Here is a 19,128-nt window from a genome sequence, read left to right on the forward strand (position 1 = left end):
TTTATTTTTATACTATTTCATTAAGCTAAAATGTAATATTACATTACAACTTAGATACCTTAATACATGTACAGTAGTAATACATTTTATATAATACATTTTATATTTAAAAGCTTATTTATACAGCTCATCCACCATGCATTTATAAAATTTTGCAGAATTTATCATCTATGATTCTACATAGCCTATCCCATTTAATAAGTTAATATTTCATTTATCATTAAAAAATGTGCACCTTTCAATACTAATTTAATAATTATTTAATAAATTAAATCCTCACATTTCCATTGGGGTGTTTCATAAAAGGGGAATCACCCCTTTTGTGCTGCAAAATGGTTCCAATTGGGTTGAAATAAATTTAAAAATCAATATCCTTGCCTTATTTTGAAATTTCTATCCATAAAAATTTACTACTATGAATCAAATCGAAAATTATTTTATGACACCAGACATCGCTTTAAAATACATTGTACATCTTTTTGGTAAAGAAAAAAAAACATGAAACATGCCAAATTACGTTCAATCCCCTCACTGTGTTAAGTTGCTTATCTATATGTATAAGTTATAAATATAAAATATTACAAATTTTCAATAGGCATTAATTTTTCAGTTCTAGATGTACGAAAGCACTGTAAAGGCGGGGCAATATTATCATAATGTGTGTATTCATAAAAGGCTTTTAATCTTCATGATAATTTTAATTTTGATAAAACTCAATGTTTTTTTAATTTGTGTCATCCTCTGTTCTAGTTCTATACCATTGATTATTATCAATACCAGTTAAATAATGTACAAGCTGGTAATATTCTACATGCCGGTAATACAAGTGATATCTAGGCGGGTAAAAAAATAATCCCAATAATTTGACCCTCCTACTAATATTTTCTTACATTTCAAACAAAATTATCTACACTTTAAACTGGTGCTAAATTCTACACTTTAAACTGGTGCTAAAAAAACTGTCTTGCACCACCATCTCCTACCCTAGCCCCGTGTAAATTTAAACAAGGTTGTGTGCTTTGATTGGGCGTTTCATTCCGCGCTACCTTTTTTTGGAAATTAAAAAATTAAAAAGGAAAATTTTTTGGGAAAAAAAACACCTTTCAATTTTGCCGTTATGAATGAAGTTGTAACTTTATACCCTACTATAAGAAAAAAGTATGACATAAAAGCATTTAGTTTTCATAATTTCTTTCTATATATGATTATTTAAAATGCAAAAAAAATTCAAACATCTGGAATTAATCTAGCTCTCGGGTAAATGTTTAGGGGAAACTCAGTACAGGCTTGTAACCGTCGTAAACAGTTACCCTCAAACAAGATATTCTGATCTGTACTAGTAGCCGGTGTAAGACCCTTATAGTACTAGAATCTGGTAATATTATCATATTGTACAGGCTGGTTATATTGTACAATCTTATCACAAAAATGAAGTTATATACAATACTATACATGTATAAGTTATAACAATGTTGTAAAAGGTTTTAACAATTGTAATAATGTGTATTCAAGAAGGTATTATCATAGTTTAAAAAAAAATTTCTTGTACAATTCATCTCTAATAAAAGTTAAACTATAAATGTGTAACATAGACCGACACTCGATGTGCATTTTGAAGTGTTTAACAGTTTCCTTTTAAATAAGATATTAACGCATGTAGCTTTACAATACAGCAAATACATGTACAGTTTACATACAATGTGCATGCACCATCAAACTAGAGGTAAACACATTTCTACTCTACTGAATGAATATCAAGTCCACAATGTTAGGATATAAACATTACTATACATAACATAGTAAGAACTTAACCCTTAACCTGCTGGAAATCATAGTGATAAGTCACGAGTACACAACCATTCCAGCCTGCACAGCTGTACAGTCTCAGACATCGAACATTCCACTTGTCTGCTTGTAATTACAAGTAGAATTTAAGAAAACACCAGGACAAGTACAAAAATTTTGCCCATTGATGCATATTGATTTTAGAAGCTAGTCGTCTTGCAGGACAAGTGACTGTGGAAATATTTTTCAATGCCTGAGTCTGATACGGCTCTATACAGTTGGCAACTCTATATTTTGTAAGTTTTAATGAAATTGTTGTTTTTTTCCATAATATTTAATTGTCTAAACTTCAGAACCGGGTAAATTTATTACACAAATTCAGCAGGTGAAGGTTTAAAGTACTTGGAAAACAAGACAGACTGGACCCAAGACAAGCGTGGATTCTCTCACGTTTCATTGTAAACGGCTGATCAGCATGGAATGGAACTCTCTTTTTCCTTTGTAAAGCTGGTTCAACTACGTTAAAAAGTTAAAAAGAGCCGCGTCACGACAAAACCAACGTAATGCGTTTGCGACCAGCATGGATCCAGACCATCCTGTGCATCCGCGCAGTCTGATCAGGATCAATGCTGTTCGCTTACCAAACCTATTACAAGTAGAGAAACTGATAGCAAACAGCATGGATTCTGATCAGTCTGCGCTAATGCGCAAGCTGGTCTGGATCCATGCTGGTCGCAAACACATTATGTTGGTTTTGTGTCGTGACGCGGCTCATATGTTAAACGTTTAAATCTGTTTTCAAAAATGTGAAGTAATTAGTTAAACAGGCCTTTTTCCTTGATACATGAATATACCTTCAGCAAAATGAGGATTTTACAATGATTAATAGTAATGCTCAGTTTTCTCCTCAAATTTGAAGCAAAAATTTACAATTGGTTACAGTTTATATTGTTTAACATTACTTTTTATACATGTAATGTTCAAAAACGTTAAAAAAAGAACAGACTTTTGAAATTAAAGTCTTTCCTGCAATGCCAAGGATACAACGTATCAATTTTATTTTCATTTTATGTGATGCCCTCATTATAAATCTGAAGTTCTCAATGGTGGATTTTATTGTTTCAAATGCCATCCATTGTTGGTGGAGATCAGATAAAAAAGCCTGTTAAATATGCTTAAAACATATATAAGCATGTATTTTTCTATCTTTAAATTTCAATTTTTTTTTTCTGCAGATAGTGTAATCATGATAAATATTGCTAAGCAAGACATTTTTCATTTTTCCGAAATGAGTATATGTATTTAACTACAATTTATATTAAAAGTAAGTTTATCAATCTTGATAATATATGTTAGTTCAAATATTTATTTATAGATACATTAAGCAATATTTTGAAAATATAATCAAATGAATGTATGTACATGTAACTCTAAAACGCTGTAATTTTTAAGAAAGTATAATCAATGTGAGGTTTTTGAGACAAACAAAATATTATATCAAGCTATATAATAGAGTATTTGCTTTAGTATGCATGTCATCAAAACCAATCCAATATATACCCAATTAATTTCTGAATAAATACCTACAAGTAAACCACTGTAACTAATTATGTTGATCTCTTTTTTTTTTTTTAAATAAGAAAAAAAATCATCAACAATGAAGCACATATTTCAAAGTTAAACAATTTAGTATTGTCATAAAATTTATTTGTGTAGTAAACAATACAAAAGTAAAGAAAAGACATATTACTGACCAATCTTTTTAAAATAAAATGAAGAACATACAATATTACAGAGAGTTCACATTGTAATAAACAATTAATTCAATCAATAATCAATACATACATTTGTATAATAAAAACTTGAGTTTAAAGTAAGTAAAATAAAGTCATAGACATAGTCAATATCTCTGTGTAAAATTTCTTTGAAATATCAAAGAAAGCCATGTTCAGTTTAAAATTAAAAAAAAACACTGAAACATTTTAAGCTGCACACAAGTAACATGTTCCTCCAGATGAGGCACAAAAAAATCAAGAAATCAAACTTAAGACAAATTTATGTACTAAGATCTTTACGAAAAGTAAAATTATTTACAATTCAAGTAATAATTTACATGTTACAATGCAATGAATGACTGATTTTGCAGTACTTATCATTATATTTCTACTAAGTGACTGACACCGTAACCTTTTTGGCATTCATTTTATTTGGTAATTTACATGAACTGGAAGTGTTATAAATAAGAATTGTATTTTCTTTGTTCACATGATAATATTTAACTTTAAAATACATTTTCAAATTTTTCATAAAATATAGCATGAATCTGGAGGTGTGCAGCATTAATAATTTTAAAAATGTACAATTTAATGTGAAGATTATCGATAGCAAATAAGTGGAGACCAAAAAAAAAAGTGTTTGGTTGAGTGGTATAATGAAAGACTTACCCAATTTTGATGACATTTGACCTGCAGACTGGCTCTGAATTTGCACTGGCATGGTTTATATTCTAGTATATTCTTTGTTCTAATCTGTTCTAGTCTGTAAACATGAACCAAACCAGTCTACATGTGATGTGAATACAATTTAAACATTCATGTACATGCGTTTAGTAAAATGACCATTCAGCTACCAGTGATTTTTCACTTAATTAAACTAAGGACTATAAAAGGCCTCTTCCCAATCCCAATTTAACTTTTTTCAAAATCATACAGTTTTACCAAATATCTGAACTTACCCCAGCTTTTTTTCTTCAAAAATTTGAAATTTAAGTGATAATTTTCCCAAAAATTTAAGGCCACCATCTTGTTTTTCTTCAAAAATTTGAAATTTTAGAGATAATTTTCCCCAAAGTCAAGAGGCCAAGATCTCTTCCCAATTAAGCGAGAAAAATCACTGGCTGCAAATAAAAGTGATTCAATGTGGCATAAAAGCAATACATCACTGCAATGGTGAAAATTTACCTCTTTTGAATTCAAAATTTAAAAAAGATGTTTAAAAAAACCAGTGACGATTTATTTAACATAAAATTGTTCTATCTGAAAAATTCAAAAAAGCTTACATAAAGTGGATGTACTCTGGCTAGTTTATATAATTATATTTACTGAAATTTTCATTCTAACAATTAATATTTATTTTGAGTACATCATTTCATTTCTAATTATTTAATGCTTTATGTGATAATATTACATTGTCTTTGGTACAACTATTTGATCAATGTAAATATGTTGTAAAAATGTTGAGGTACATATGGAAGTTTTGGCGAATATGTAGCCTCGTTAAATAAAGCCTTTGTAATTATTATTATAATTATTATTACTCAAAATTGGGTATATTTTCACCAGTTACTTGAATACAGGTAATGAAAATAACATAATACAATGAAAGAAAATGACTACATTAAAGCAATCAATGTCTGCACCACAGGACTGTTTAAAGCATAACCATAACCTGCTAGCATGGATTCTCAATCTGATTATGTGTGTCTTCTATATGAATGCATGATTCATGATCAGTCTATGGAGGGACAGTGTGACAAGACAGAATGATGGGCTGACAGCTGCAAATCTGTATGTCCGACCCTCTTAAGGATTCATACATGCAATCCCTGTATAGACTTGGTAGATCTGATTTTGTTAAAATACGAATACAGTAATCATGAATCATACACCATACATATGAGGCATGCAGTATTTTTGATGCACGAATAACCTATGTAGGCAGATTGTAGTCCAGCCGAATCTGCACTTTGTTCTGGAGTTGGGTGAAATTTCTTACTACGGTAAGAATCTCTCCAAATATAATGTCTGTCATATTCAGATTTTCCCTGAAAGAAAAAATAGCTAAATACCATTTATTTAAGGAGTTTTTTTCCTATGAAAAATAATGCAAGTCCTTGGTTATTCATCTCTGTTTATACACATTTCTGACCCCCCCCCCATTACCACCATTTGATATTTCTCCTATCACATAAACAATGGCAAAGACCAATCAGTGGCAAACCCTATGAACGGAGAGTCAGACAAAAAAAATTGTTCACAATTTTGTATTTTACATTTTTAGTTTTCTTAAAAGTGCTATCACTGATCAGTTATTTTATGCACTGCTTTCGTTTTCAATCGGAAAACCTCAACAATTATTGTTACATCATTGTCTACTCAATAAGTTGCTGTTGGTCTATTATCTGAAAACCCCGTCGTTTATCATTGTATTACATTAAAAATGACAGCGCCCATTAAGAAATGATACTGATATTTCACTGATAGGTTAAGAATTCAATATAATTTTTAATTGTTTTTTATTTGATTTCCTTTTAAATATATACATGAAGTCTATAACAATGTATGTCATTAAATAGATTATACCATCTGATTTTTGAAAGATGTTTGCTATAGCTTAACAGGGATTTTTTTTGGCTTATTTTATAGCCGTTATTGGGTCATATTCCCAATTGAAAATAGTATATTATTTTCCCAATTCACAGGAAAAAATTCCCAATTGAAAGTTACAAAAAAATATTGAATAAAATTTCTAAAATCTTTGAAAATAAGTTTAATAAGGGCTTCTTCACTGTAATAGTGCTTAAATGCTTGAAGATGCCATCCTAGACAGTGATTGTTTGCATCACAGGAACTTGAAATTCTATCAATATTAAAGATAATATCCAAAATATACCCCCCATACAGTATAAATAAACACAAGGAATGAAACGCCTTTTCCCCACCCCAACATAATTTACGCCGAACAAATCAACAAAACAATGGATCAAAATAATCTATCGGGTCATTTCGATAAGCAATACATAAATGCATCAAATACCACCGATAACTTTTAAAAATTGCGTAGCTGTGTAGAAAATATTCAACATTTTCTGATTATTTTCCGCGATCTGAGTTTGTCGCCGACTCCATTCTGTGACGTCACTGGATTTTGATTCGAGGAGAATAATATTTATTAAAATTATTTTTAATAAGTTCCAAAAAAATAACAGGTATGTATCAAACTTTTATATAAATTATTCTATGTAAATAGATTTAAACATCTTTATGTAAAACCTTTTTAACGAATTACTTTTATAAATACATTTGAAACGGCAACCCCAAACAAGAACGGTAAATCTTTGAAATAGTACTTTTGTTTTAAAAAATATTTGAGTACTCTATTTAATATGGTCCAGCAAATAAATTCAGCCATGTCGTAGGAAAGAAATTAGTCATTTGTTTTAGTTTGACAGTATTTTACTTGCAAACTTGTTATTTTTTTGGAACTTCAGGGCTCTCGATTGACACGGGGATCCGGGTTTTGACTCCTGAAAATCAGGAAATGATCAAATTTGACACGTGATAAAATCTGCACAAGAGTCAATTTGCCACATGGGATTTTCAGCTATATATGCAATAATAATTACCTTAAATCCATCCCTAATTACCTATCAAATCCTACATATGTTCAAATCACACTCAAAAAAATGTCACCGTGTGTAATACACAGCATTGTTTATAGCCTGTGCACTGAAGCGCGACATCATTGGATGCAATAATTTGACAGTGCTAAAAATAGCTTTACACAACTGATAAGAATTACATACTTGAGGTGGCTTTTAAAGGTTTATAATACGTCTTTGACTTACTTGGAGTACCTGTGCATTTGTTATTTCTTTCTCCATTAAATATTCCTAGTGCATTTTGGTATTTAAAATTAATATGATACATAGCATATCAGTAAAGATATTTTTTTTATATTTTATACATTTAATCATAAAAGCTGCTGCTTATTTTATTCTTTCACAGTAAAGATGCAATACATTTTTTTTATTTCTTTAGTTTTTTTGTTGTCTTTTTTTGGAGGGGGAGGGTATAAATACATTATAACTAGGCATTTTTTACATGTTGAATATTATCAATTTAGACTTGAGAATCAACACAAAATGACCTCCAATACAGTAATTTTTGTAACATAAAAATGATTCATGTAGTCAAATGACACTAGAAAAAAAATATTTGACTCATGAAAATTTTGGCCAAAGAGTCTTTGACTCGTGAAATTCTGACCCTACTGAGAGCCCTGAACTTGTTAAAAATAATTTTAATAAATATTATTCTCCTCGAATCAACATCAAGTGAAATCACGGAATGGAGTCGGCGACAAACTCAGATCGTGGGAAATAATCAGAAAATGTTGAATAATCCCTACATAGCTACGCGATTAAAAAAAGTTATCGGTGGTATTTGATGCATTTATGTATTGTTTATCGAAATGGCCCGATAGATTATTTTGATCCGTTGTTTTGTTGATTTGTTCGGCGTAAATTATGTTGGGGTGGGGAAAAGGCGTTTCATTCCTTGTGTTTATTTATACTGTATAGGGGGTATATTTTGGATATTATCATTAATATTGATAGAATTTCAAGTTCCTGTGTTTGCATCCATTTAATCACTGTTAAATTTCAGTCATGCATTTTTCCCAATTTTTAACAAAACACCGCTGAAATTCCCAATTCCATGGGTATGGGTCATGTTCCCAAAATCCTTAAAAAATCCCTGCTTAAATAACTCTCTCTTGAACTTTGATTACATTTTCTCTATGTCACAAAGTTAGTGACAAAACATGTTGTGACATGTTAAATTTCTTTACTTTGCAGACATTTGATTACAGTCAAATTTATGAAATGCAATTTCATCTTAAACCATGACACAGGCAATTTCTTTCCACATAGAAGCTTTATAAAAGACCAAATTCTATAAAACATGAGATACTGCTAATTAACTGTACATGGCATTGAAAACCAAGCCAAGTTTATGCCGCTCGCGCTTTCAGGCTAGGAATTTTTCAATTCATGCTCCAAAGAATCCAAGCTTAAGGCGCAAATGTATTTATATTGCATTAAAAATGATATCCAAACGTATGTAACCTCTTACCTTAAATTGCACAGGCATAATCAGATAAATTCACTAAATTTCACGAAACAAATTATAACCGGAAGTAAACAAAACTGAAACAGGATGTGGAGCGGATTTAGCTAAAATCCAGTCAACGTACCATATTTCGTAAAAAATGTGAAAGGTCAGACTTATCAATTTGTTTTCAAGTAGGAATCGAACAACACGTTGTTAAGTAAAACTAGTGTGTTTATTGTCCTTTGAAAAAGAAAGACTGATGCTTCATACAGTTCAGTTCCTACTGAATAGTGTCTACAGGTATTGCCATGCAGTTTTTGTTTTATGTGCTTCTTTAATTAAGTTAATTTAAATCTTTTAGTAAGTTTTTAATAATGTATATACCCTAGATGTTAACTATTACTAATTTAATGTATTTATTTTCACTCAGTGGTTGCTAGGGAAAGTCAAAAGTTGTCAATGGTTGCTAAGAAATGCCATTGATTGATATAGAAGTCACTGGTTCGAAAGTTTATGGTTTCTATGGAAAGTCAATTGTTGCTATATATTATGGAAGTGAATGAATTGGGCAAATTTAGACCTCGTTGCTGAAACTTAATTGAACAAACTTGGTGGAGTCCACAGGATTATGTTTCATGCCAAAATATATAAGCTTTGAAGGAGGATATTTTTAAAAAGTTTTAACTAATTATATACAAGAAATATGTACTGTATGACCTGCCTCCTGTCATTGGCGGGCCAATTTTGACCAAGAGGGATAAAAACGGGAATTCAGTGGTTGCTATGGAAGTCATTAGTTGCTATGAAAGTCACAGGTTGCTATGGAATTTCAATGGTTGCTATGAAAGACAATGTTTGATATGGAAAGTCAATGGTTGCCAGAGAAAGTCAATGGTTACTTTCTACATTGGTAGTCTAGAAAAGTTAATGGTTGCTTAGGATGTAAACAATTACTAAGGAAAGTCCATGGTTTTATGAAAAGTCAATGGTTACTATAGAAGTCACTGGTTATTAATCAAAGTTAATAGTTGCTATAGTCATCACTGGTTGGTATGGAGTCACTGGTTGCTTAGGAAAGTCAAATGGTTGCTATGGAAAGTAAATGATTGCTATAGTCATCACTGGTTGGTATGGAGTCAATGGTTGCTTAGGAAAGTCAATGCATGGTTGCTATGGAAAGTCATTGGTTAATATGGAAAGTCAACGGTTTCTAAGGAAAGTCACTTGTTGCTTAGGAAAGTAAATGTTTGCCATGAAAAGTCAGTGCTTGCTGATTGGAAGTCAGTGGTTGCTATTGAAGTCACTGGATACCAAGGAAGGTCACTGATTGCTATGGAAAGTCAATGGTTGCTGTGGTTGATTTTTCTTTTTTGGTTGGTCTCACATGACACTTATGATCAGTTGAAAAATAAAAATTTTGTTACTAGATAAAGTAACAAGTGTATAAGTGGTAAATAATGCTCCAATCACAAAGGAATTGTGTGTTTAACCCTTCTTGACTGTAAAATGCCAAATATCTAAGCTCTAGTTCTTGTAGTTTTAGAGATCATGTCAGTGAGGAACATTCCTGATAAGTTTTAACACTATTAGCCTATTGATGATGTTGTTATAAAATGTCCAATGCCATTACCGATGCACAGCTTACATAGAGTGATAGTAAAAACTCACCTTTGTGCACATGACATAGTTACAATGTAGGAGTCTTGGATATTGATGAAAGAACTTTAAAGTTCACAATAAGCTATGGAAATCAAATCCACAAGACTAATATGGGCCTTAGACCTCCAATTACTATCTCCTTGGCAAATGTGTTCAGTTCTTTATGAGATATCATGTTTGACAAGAAGTTGTAAAAAGAATATAATTTCCCTTTGATATGTACAAAGTCATATACTTACTAGTAAATAAGAATCCCAAGCTCAATTTGAGGAAGCCAAAACATGAACTTTGCACATTGTCTCATTTTAGTTAACATTAATCTGCCAAGTAGTTTCAATTTCCCTCTAACTATCTTTAAGATATAAAGCATACATGAACTTGCTATATTATGGACAGATGGACAACCTGGGACTTGGGCATTTCATCTACAATGTATTTTTTTTTTGGTATGATGAAAATAAGGTTCATTAAACATATGTAACAAAATAAAGAAAAAACACTTATTTTATTTTTTATTTTTATTGTCAGTCAAATATTTTATCAGTTCACTCATATTGATATCCCGGATACTGGTCTTTGTAAGCAACTTTGATGGGTATAAATATATTTGGTGGACATCTAGGCTGCATACAACATAGTCCTTGAGGTGGGTCCTCTAAGTGGCAGATACTTGGTAGGTTATTGAAATTCAAACATCTGAAATAACAATGGAATTTCTTTGTTATAAGTTGATGCTGCAAGAATAAAGAACTAGCATTTAATCAAGAAATAATGTTTAAATTTGTTAACTTGAGTATTGTTCCATTTAAACGGTGTTTCAGATTTTAAACAACCAAAAGTTATAACGATTCCTCTTCCACATTCCTAATAAATTGTAACACATGCACAAATGAAGATATAAATAAGTCAAATTCTGGGATATTTAACTAAATATCCTCCCCAAAAAACTTAAAATGGACAATACCACAATTAAAGCAGAGCAAGATTATTACAAAAATCAGGCGGGTAAAGTTTTATGTCAGTCCAACTAAATACCCTCCCAAAAGACTTCATATGGACTAGTCCACAATGAAAACACTCATCAGGACATGCTCATGGAAATATTTATAATGTACAAGTCATGTAAGTATAATAAAAAAAATTCTAACAAAGCTAAAAAAATATATCTTACAGAGATCTACACATGGACAATCCTACTGAGGCATCTGTACAGGTGCAAGTCTGCCTACAGCCATCATTCCAGGTCTGATCTTGACTGTAATATTGACCCTTGTATTCACAGAATCCTATAAAAATAAAGAATAAAATATTATTATTATAATCACTCAAAAACAACACTTTCATTAGTCCTTTCAAAACCATAAAATCTGTGCAATTAAGTGTTTAAGAGATAAACTTTGACAGCTTCTTTTGTCCACTGGTTCTTTTTGTTGAAGTCTAATTCAAGTAAAGTTTTAAAATATTAATATTGCATAATAACAGCAATCTAATATAGATAATTATGCTTTTGCATGCTCTGGTGGATTTGCCTATGCTGTATTACCAATTCAACACACTTTGCTGCTTCCAAATTTATAGCGTGTTGTAGTCAGTAAGTCTATGACAATGTTTGTTTTTTAGATTTTCTGGGATTTTACACAATTTTAAGCACACTTCATGGCAGTAAGTCTATATAACTGCTTTGCTGGATAATTAATAGTATTTCCCAATATCTCACATGTGACATACATTAACTATTACCCAACATGATTCCTGAAGTAGCATTTGAAATAAAGCTTAGCTAGTATTCAAGTCACCTTATTAACTGTTATCAGTTATTGAATATTTGTTACCAAAGAATATTTGTTACCAAATACACAAGAATGAACAAGTGCTACATTCAAATGAACGCATGATGACAACAGTGGTGATCTTAACCTTTGACCTCTGGCAGGAAGAGCTCATCAAGGTGTATATATACCTGAGACATTTGGAGGCTGTATGTGAAAGGGCTCACAGTTAAAGTTTTTCGAGATAGAAAAACAAAAAGACAATTATTATGCCCCCAGATGTATAAATCCAGGGGCATTTAATAAAGAATAATATTCTTTTAAATATTCTATACTGACCTGAAACAGTAACTGTAATATTTTGTGGTTTAATGGTCACTCCAGGCGGACACTGAACTGTAGGGCATTGACCTTGCACTTGTACAATATGACATACTGGTGGGATACCAGAGGTCTGGTAGTCCGGACATCTGTAGAAATAATTATAAAACTTGCATTAAAACTTTGTTTTTCTACAAAAGAGGTAAACTTATTTAAACATGTTTGATTCATTTATATTCATGAACTTCTTTTTTCTTAAAAAAAGATTAAGTTAAAAAAAAAACCACTTTTACACTTCAAATATTTCTAAGAAGCATGAAGAAACAATTTCATCATACATTTCATAAAAATGATCAAATTAATTACTTATTCCACAATTCAACATTCCTACATGTAGTTCAACAAAAAAAGAAAGCAACATGTTATATAGTTTTAAGTTTAAGTACTTTATACTATGTATTGTGCAGAATAAAGAAAAGCAAATCTTTATATAGAATAAGATGGTTTTGTAACTGCACCTTATAATTGTGATATATTTTCTTTACCTTGGTTTGTCAACACAGTTATAGTATCCTATGGAGGCGTCTTCACAAGTGCATGTTTTTGTGCCACTGTTCCAGGTTTCTCCCTTTGAATAAAAGTGTCCATTATAGTTGCACGCTGAAATACAATGTAAAAAAAATAAGCCTTAGAGATTAAAACAAGACTTTTGCCAGCAGCATAGAGCCAGAAAAGCAAGCACTTTAATGCAGTCTGACCAAGTCCTATATTTTAACATATTTTAATTTAATTTTTAACATAATCTAACCGTTAACCTGTTGCATTTTTAAAATGCTGCTTATTTAGGCGATTTCAAGCTTCCATTTTTGACATTATCCATTATCAATTTTGAAGATATCAAGATGAAATTTTGAAGTTGGTTGGCCAACAGTATTAGAGCCTCAGGTCAGACTACATGGTGTGCATGCTGGCCTGGCTCTATATTAGTGGTAAAGGCTGATCACTTTCAGTTCTAGAAGGCAAAGGGTTAAAAGGCAAAGCCATAATTGGTCTATTTCAGGATTTTAGCTGGGTAATTGGGGGTAATAAATGATACAAAGAAGTTTATACATTGTATATCTGACAATGATCTATTACAGTATCAAATCATTTTTTTATGCTTTTCCAACAGGAATTTATACCAGAATTTGGACAATATCAAATCATCCAATATATATTGTATTAAAAACAATCATAATATAATTTTAGCTATATTTTCCTTAAAATACAATGTGTGCAATGAATGTTGTTTGTCTTTATTAAAAGTTATATGATACAGTAAACCGTATAAACTGGTCTAAATAATGCAACTTCAAAGAATGAGATTTAAATAAAATGTGGGGAGAGCTGAGTCGTAATGCCTAAGTGTAGTTTGTGGTGTTTTAGTGGCATTTTAGTGGCAAAGGTGTCTTCTTCTAAATCTTCACCTAGGAATCATGGGTTTTTAAGCCATACTGGGCTCACAACTATTCCTTATATGACACAAGGTAAGTGCTGGTAGATAGTAGACTTGATAGACTTTCGAATAATCTACAAGCATGCTATATAAATGAGCCGCTCCATGACAAAACCAACATAATGTGTTTGCGACCAGCATGAATCCAGACTAGCCAGCGCATCCCCGCAGTCTGATCAGGATCCATGCTGTTCGCTTACAAACCCTATAACAAGTAGAGAAACTGATAGCAAACAGCATGGATCCTGATCAGACTGCGCGAATGCGCAGACTGGTCTGGATCCATGCTGGTCGCAAACACACTATGTTGGTTTTGTGTTAAAATGATAATTATTTGAACTGAAATACCAAAAGTGGTGGCGAATGTAACAAAATAATTATGTAAATCATAGTGTTTTATTTTTACACAATAACCAAAGACCACTTATTATCTACCTTCAGATGGTCTCACAGTTGTTGTACTTTGACTGGCTGGTGACATAGTTGCCCTTGTTAGTGAAACCCCTGAAAAAGAAACAAAATTATAATTTCAAAGTCTCTGATTGATCTCATATTTTGAACATTAGAGATAATCCTGGTCTTTTAAAAGCTATATCTAATGAAATATTTTTATAAAATTTATACATGTTAATTTCATAATATTATTGTACAGTTTCTCAAAAGAACTGTAACAAATTTAAGAATGTCTCGTTTCAATATTTAGCAGACTTTTTGGTTGTTTATTAATTATACATGAACATTGTAATGTAAACAGAATTAAATGTTCTGAAACAAAACATCATACTGCTATTTTTAGAAGAGGTTTAACAGTGTAGCAATTGCTCCTAAGGAAATATACAAAACATATTTCTTTAAATCAGTGCTAAATAGTTTCAACCTTTAATACTTAAATAACAGTATAATATTTCTTCTGGAACAGTCTTTTCTATTTTACATAAAATATTCATGTGTGTTAAGACTAACAGAGACATTCTATGTACTCCGTTTCAAGTGTTTTGAAAATAAAATCACCTGTAAGATTATGGAAACAGCATATAATTTTACCATTTATGAATATCATAATAATATTTCATTTATAATGTACAGCTTTATATCAGTTTATATCATTTAAATAAAAAAAATCATATTTTCAAGTCCAAATTTATAGCGGGGGATGTCTTTTACATCATCGGAAGATGAAATCAAGTATGTCCCTCCCTCTTAAAGTCTTCAAAAAGTTCTATAAATAGAATACCTTGTGTTGAGACTATTCTTGTTGGTGTTGGCATGGTAGTGGTTCCACAGAGATTGCATGATTTACGGCAATTATCATAGCCATACTGTAAATACTCTCCTTGACAATAATAGCTGGGATCAAGTAAAGAACATGTGCTTAACTTGTCTACACAATCAGGTCCACCTGGGGTTGTTTGTGTAGCTGAAACAGATGAATACATCTCAGGATAGAGAAAAACAATATCAAGAATAGATAACTCTTTAAATAATACTGCATACTGGTTATTGTGTTACTTCCCTTTATTTGTTATATTAATAATGCAATGAATATATTATGCATGTGACTTTGACATATGAGCTGTGTTCATAAGTAAATAACATATGTTGAATCTGTTACCATCCATACAACATAGCAGGGGCAAATAAGAAAATTTACACAAAAAGGGCAACTTCAATAAATAAATCTGCAAAAAAATAACTTAATTTCAGTTAAAACACAATCTAACAGAAGAACAAGTTTTTGGGTTTCTTAACTTTTAAAATATTGCATGTAAAATTTCGAGGAATTAACAAACAAAAATATTTCAGATATTCTAGAGAACAATTAATATCAACTGTATCAATTAATTTATGGAAGGAAAAGAATGCCACGTCCAAGAAGACTAATTTGCCAGGCAAGAAGCATTATTAAATACTATTAAACAACATATTGATGATAAAAGGTTAAATATTGTAACAATACATGCACATTTTTAGTACTATTCTGTATCCATTCTGCAAAATATCACTATATCAGTCATCTTATTATCCAACAATATTCAATGTACTGACTTAAAGATAGAACCATGTCCAAAAATGTTAAACACTCAGGTTTGAGGTTTCACCAAATTATTCAAGGTCTGATTTTCACAAACTTGCTTACCATTATGTACATTATGTTATAAGCTCATTTTGAGTATGTAATAAACATGTACATGACATCATATCACAGAATTCACAACTTACATGTTGTCATGGTTTTGGTGGTTTGAACGGGACAATATCCGCAGAACAACTTGCAGTTATCTCTAGCCCAAGCTTCGTATATACCAGTACACGAAGTATTGCCGAAATCTTTACAATCTTCCAGCTTATCCTCACATACTTGTAGTGAATTGCCATGTTCAGCTGAAATGCAATAATACGCAAATAAAGATTCAATCCTTTGCCAACAGTATAGAAACAGGCTTGCTTGACAGTGCACATCCGGGCAGTCTGACCAGGCTCTATACTATTGGTCACTCAATTTTTGTATACTAGTATTGATATTGAAATCCTTTTTATTTGGAACTCAGGTTCCAAATTCAAGCAAAGACAAATCAATTCCAGGTACAAAGGAACATCTAAGTTAAGTTTCTGGATATTATAGATTCTGATTTCCCTTGCAAGATTCAAAGTTACTGTAGTAAAGGGCAGAAGCTCATTTATAACTATCAGCAAAGGTTTGCTAGACTAAAGCAATTTTTCATTTAGCTCAGTGTCCCTTTTATAAATATTCATAATGCACATTACATAATTGATTGGAAATCATTTATGCAATGACTATATTGAGCTTCCTACATGTATTTTAATATCTGGGTTACGTACTTTGCATGATTATTATCTGTTATTTGAATATATACTAAGAAGAATTTTATCAGCAAACACAAACAATCTCACAGTAAACCATCAAACATGCACAAATATGAAACAAGTCACAACAAAATTGAGCCAGTATGGATTAATTAAATCTACTTACAGCAATCACAGAATCCGCATGTAAATGGACAGTTCCTTTTTGCCCATGCAACGTAAGGACTACCACAGGCCTTAGGCCCATAGGCTCTGCAATTGTCTAACCGGTCATAGCAGTAAGGGTGTAATCCAGGGCACTGTGTTGGAGGTTTTGTGTTGATAACCGGAGCGTGTGTGGGACCAATAGGCAACTGATGGTCGCAAACAACTTCTTTACAACAACTTCTGGTGTTTGACTCTAGTCTACACATTTGTGGCAGATTGGTGTATGTTGGACACCTTCAGACAAGAGAATAAGTAAGTTATGCAAATGCAAAAAAAATGTAATGCTGTTGGAAAAACTGTTTGAAGACATGGCACTAATTTTTATAAATCAATATTTTGTAAAATATATTTAAAAGTGAAATATCACTCATATATTTTACAATAAAATGTCATAACAATCATTATTTCAAGACTATCAATAGTGATGCAAATTAACAGTATGGCCTGGTAGAAACCTGGAATACCTTGAATCATCTAATCCAGTAATACATCTAAAGTTTATTCTTTGTTCTTAGATTAATATATAATTCTGAAATAAACACTGTTTTTATAATAAATTCTTCCTTTAACGAAGGCTGGTAAAAACATGTGGTTTCTAATGCAAACTACAAGTGTACTAAATAAAAGCAGTGTATTTTGTGCACCACTAATATTTACAATAACAGTAGGTTAAAATAGGCTGTGCACAGGTGCTAGAACCAAAATAATATGTTTTGTTGCCATGGCAAATTGTAACATCTATGTTTCTCATTAGTTTTCAATTTAAATCTCAAGTTATTTCACAAACAAAGATATCTTTCAAAATATTTACTTTGGTGTGCAGGCGTAGAGACCAGACGTTTGATTTTGACAGGTACATGTGAAGTCACAGTTGTCTTCCCATTTCTCACCCTCATTGTGCAGCACTCCTTTATAATAGCAACCACCTAAAAACATAACAACATTTTGTACACTGTACAAGGGTTTTACTGGACCAAGAATGTTCAAGTTCAATAAAAACAATCCATTATCAATTTTAGGGTTATTGATACAATGGAAAAAGTTGAAATTAATATGGCAGCCAAAATGTTAGTCCATATAGGATGTTGTACAGTCTATTCCAGCTTTTACTAGTTGAAATGGTTAAGCAGTTTCAATTCCAGCATTCAATTTTTATATAATGCTACAGGTGAAATAATTCGTTTTGATAAAATGATTACATATTTTCAATTGCAGCATTCTATAGTTTTATAATTCTTTAAACATCTGCATCCTGTGGAAAATAATCTTTTAAAGAACATTTTAAAGTTGGGTATAATCATATAACTACCATCTAATACTGACAACTACTACACTGTATTTTAACCTTTAGTTTGCGCTGATTTCATGCATATATGACCCAAGCAAGGCTTGAACCAATGATCCCTGGGTTAAGAGGTCAGACACCTGAACAACTACACCACTCTTTACTGGAGGAACAAAAAAATCATCATTGCTGTGACTGCTGTTCGGGTGTTATTCAATATCTCATATGACTGCATTTAAAGTGACAATTTCATCATAAATAAATGAAATAATAAAATATTCTTATGATGACTCAGTTTCAATCCAAGCTTTAATACAAGAACTGATGTTAACAAAACTCCAATATACCTCTGCTGGAGCCAGTAAATTCATGATATCCTGGAAATGATAGCGGTCTGAATGCAGAAAATCCTTCAGAATATGTTCCGACAACGGGAAATTCTTTTGTACTGTTGAATGGGTTAACATACTCTCCTGTCTCTTTGTCAAGACATTTTGGTTCGGAACAACATTGTCCGTCTCTCTTTTCAAGGTAGCAGATGTTTGACGGCAGGCGACTGTATACTGGGCAACTGATGAAAAAAATAGGAAATATTTAAGTTGTTGTTGTGTTTTCCTAAATATGAAAAAAGCTAATAATGGATATTTTTGTACATGTATTTTGACTATTTAATCCATTAAATGATTTAAATTATTTGAATGGACTGTCTAAATTAAACAGTTGGCCAATCCATTACACGAATACAGCAGGTTAAGGGTTAATTTAAATATGAAACTTCTAAATGTCTTGTTGTTGACTCAACATTCTTCAAAATATATCAGATACAGAAAACAAACAAGAGTTGACTTAATTTACATGAGTTGGTGAAATATGGAATTCATATAGATT

General features: G+C 31.4%; 2 protein-coding genes across 5 annotated transcripts in view; both read right to left on the bottom strand.

Annotated features, from left to right (window-relative positions):
• The window catches only part of LOC132757126 (nuclear protein MDM1-like), a 40,462-nt gene extending 31,641 nt beyond the window's left edge, over positions 1–8,821 (bottom strand). Inside the window, exons 1-3 of one of the 4 annotated variants that reach the window (XM_060748321.1) lie at positions 8,700–8,821; positions 4,230–4,323; positions 2,236–2,301 (exon numbers count right to left, since the gene is read on the bottom strand). In XM_060748321.1, coding sequence (XP_060604304.1) covers positions 2,236–2,301; positions 4,230–4,281 — 118 coding nt within the window. In that variant the 5' untranslated portion in view covers positions 4,282–4,323; positions 8,700–8,821. Of the gene's footprint in view, positions 1–2,235; positions 2,302–4,229; positions 4,324–5,493; positions 5,609–8,699 lie in introns of those variants that run through there. The other 3 variants (XM_060748322.1, XM_060748323.1, XM_060748320.1) reach the window with 3 other exon arrangements.
• A 2,022-nt stretch (positions 8,822–10,843) lies between these two features.
• The window catches only part of LOC132757127 (uncharacterized), a 61,776-nt gene continuing 53,491 nt past the window's right edge, over positions 10,844–19,128 (bottom strand). Inside the window, exons 70-79 of the mRNA XM_060748324.1 lie at positions 18,588–18,811; positions 17,767–17,881; positions 16,915–17,189; positions 16,143–16,304; positions 15,157–15,339; positions 14,358–14,426; positions 12,973–13,087; positions 12,446–12,576; positions 11,509–11,623; positions 10,844–11,033 (exon numbers count right to left, since the gene is read on the bottom strand). Coding sequence (XP_060604307.1) covers positions 10,883–11,033; positions 11,509–11,623; positions 12,446–12,576; positions 12,973–13,087; positions 14,358–14,426; positions 15,157–15,339; positions 16,143–16,304; positions 16,915–17,189; positions 17,767–17,881; positions 18,588–18,811 — 1,540 coding nt within the window. The 3' untranslated portion in view covers positions 10,844–10,882. The remainder of the gene's footprint in view (positions 11,034–11,508; positions 11,624–12,445; positions 12,577–12,972; positions 13,088–14,357; positions 14,427–15,156; positions 15,340–16,142; positions 16,305–16,914; positions 17,190–17,766; positions 17,882–18,587; positions 18,812–19,128) is intronic.

This window comes from Ruditapes philippinarum, unplaced genomic scaffold, assembly GCF_026571515.1.
Source record: "Ruditapes philippinarum isolate M1 unplaced genomic scaffold, ASM2657151v2 ctg207_1_1_1_1, whole genome shotgun sequence".
NCBI classification, from domain to species: Eukaryota; Metazoa; Mollusca; class Bivalvia; order Venerida; family Veneridae; genus Ruditapes; species Ruditapes philippinarum.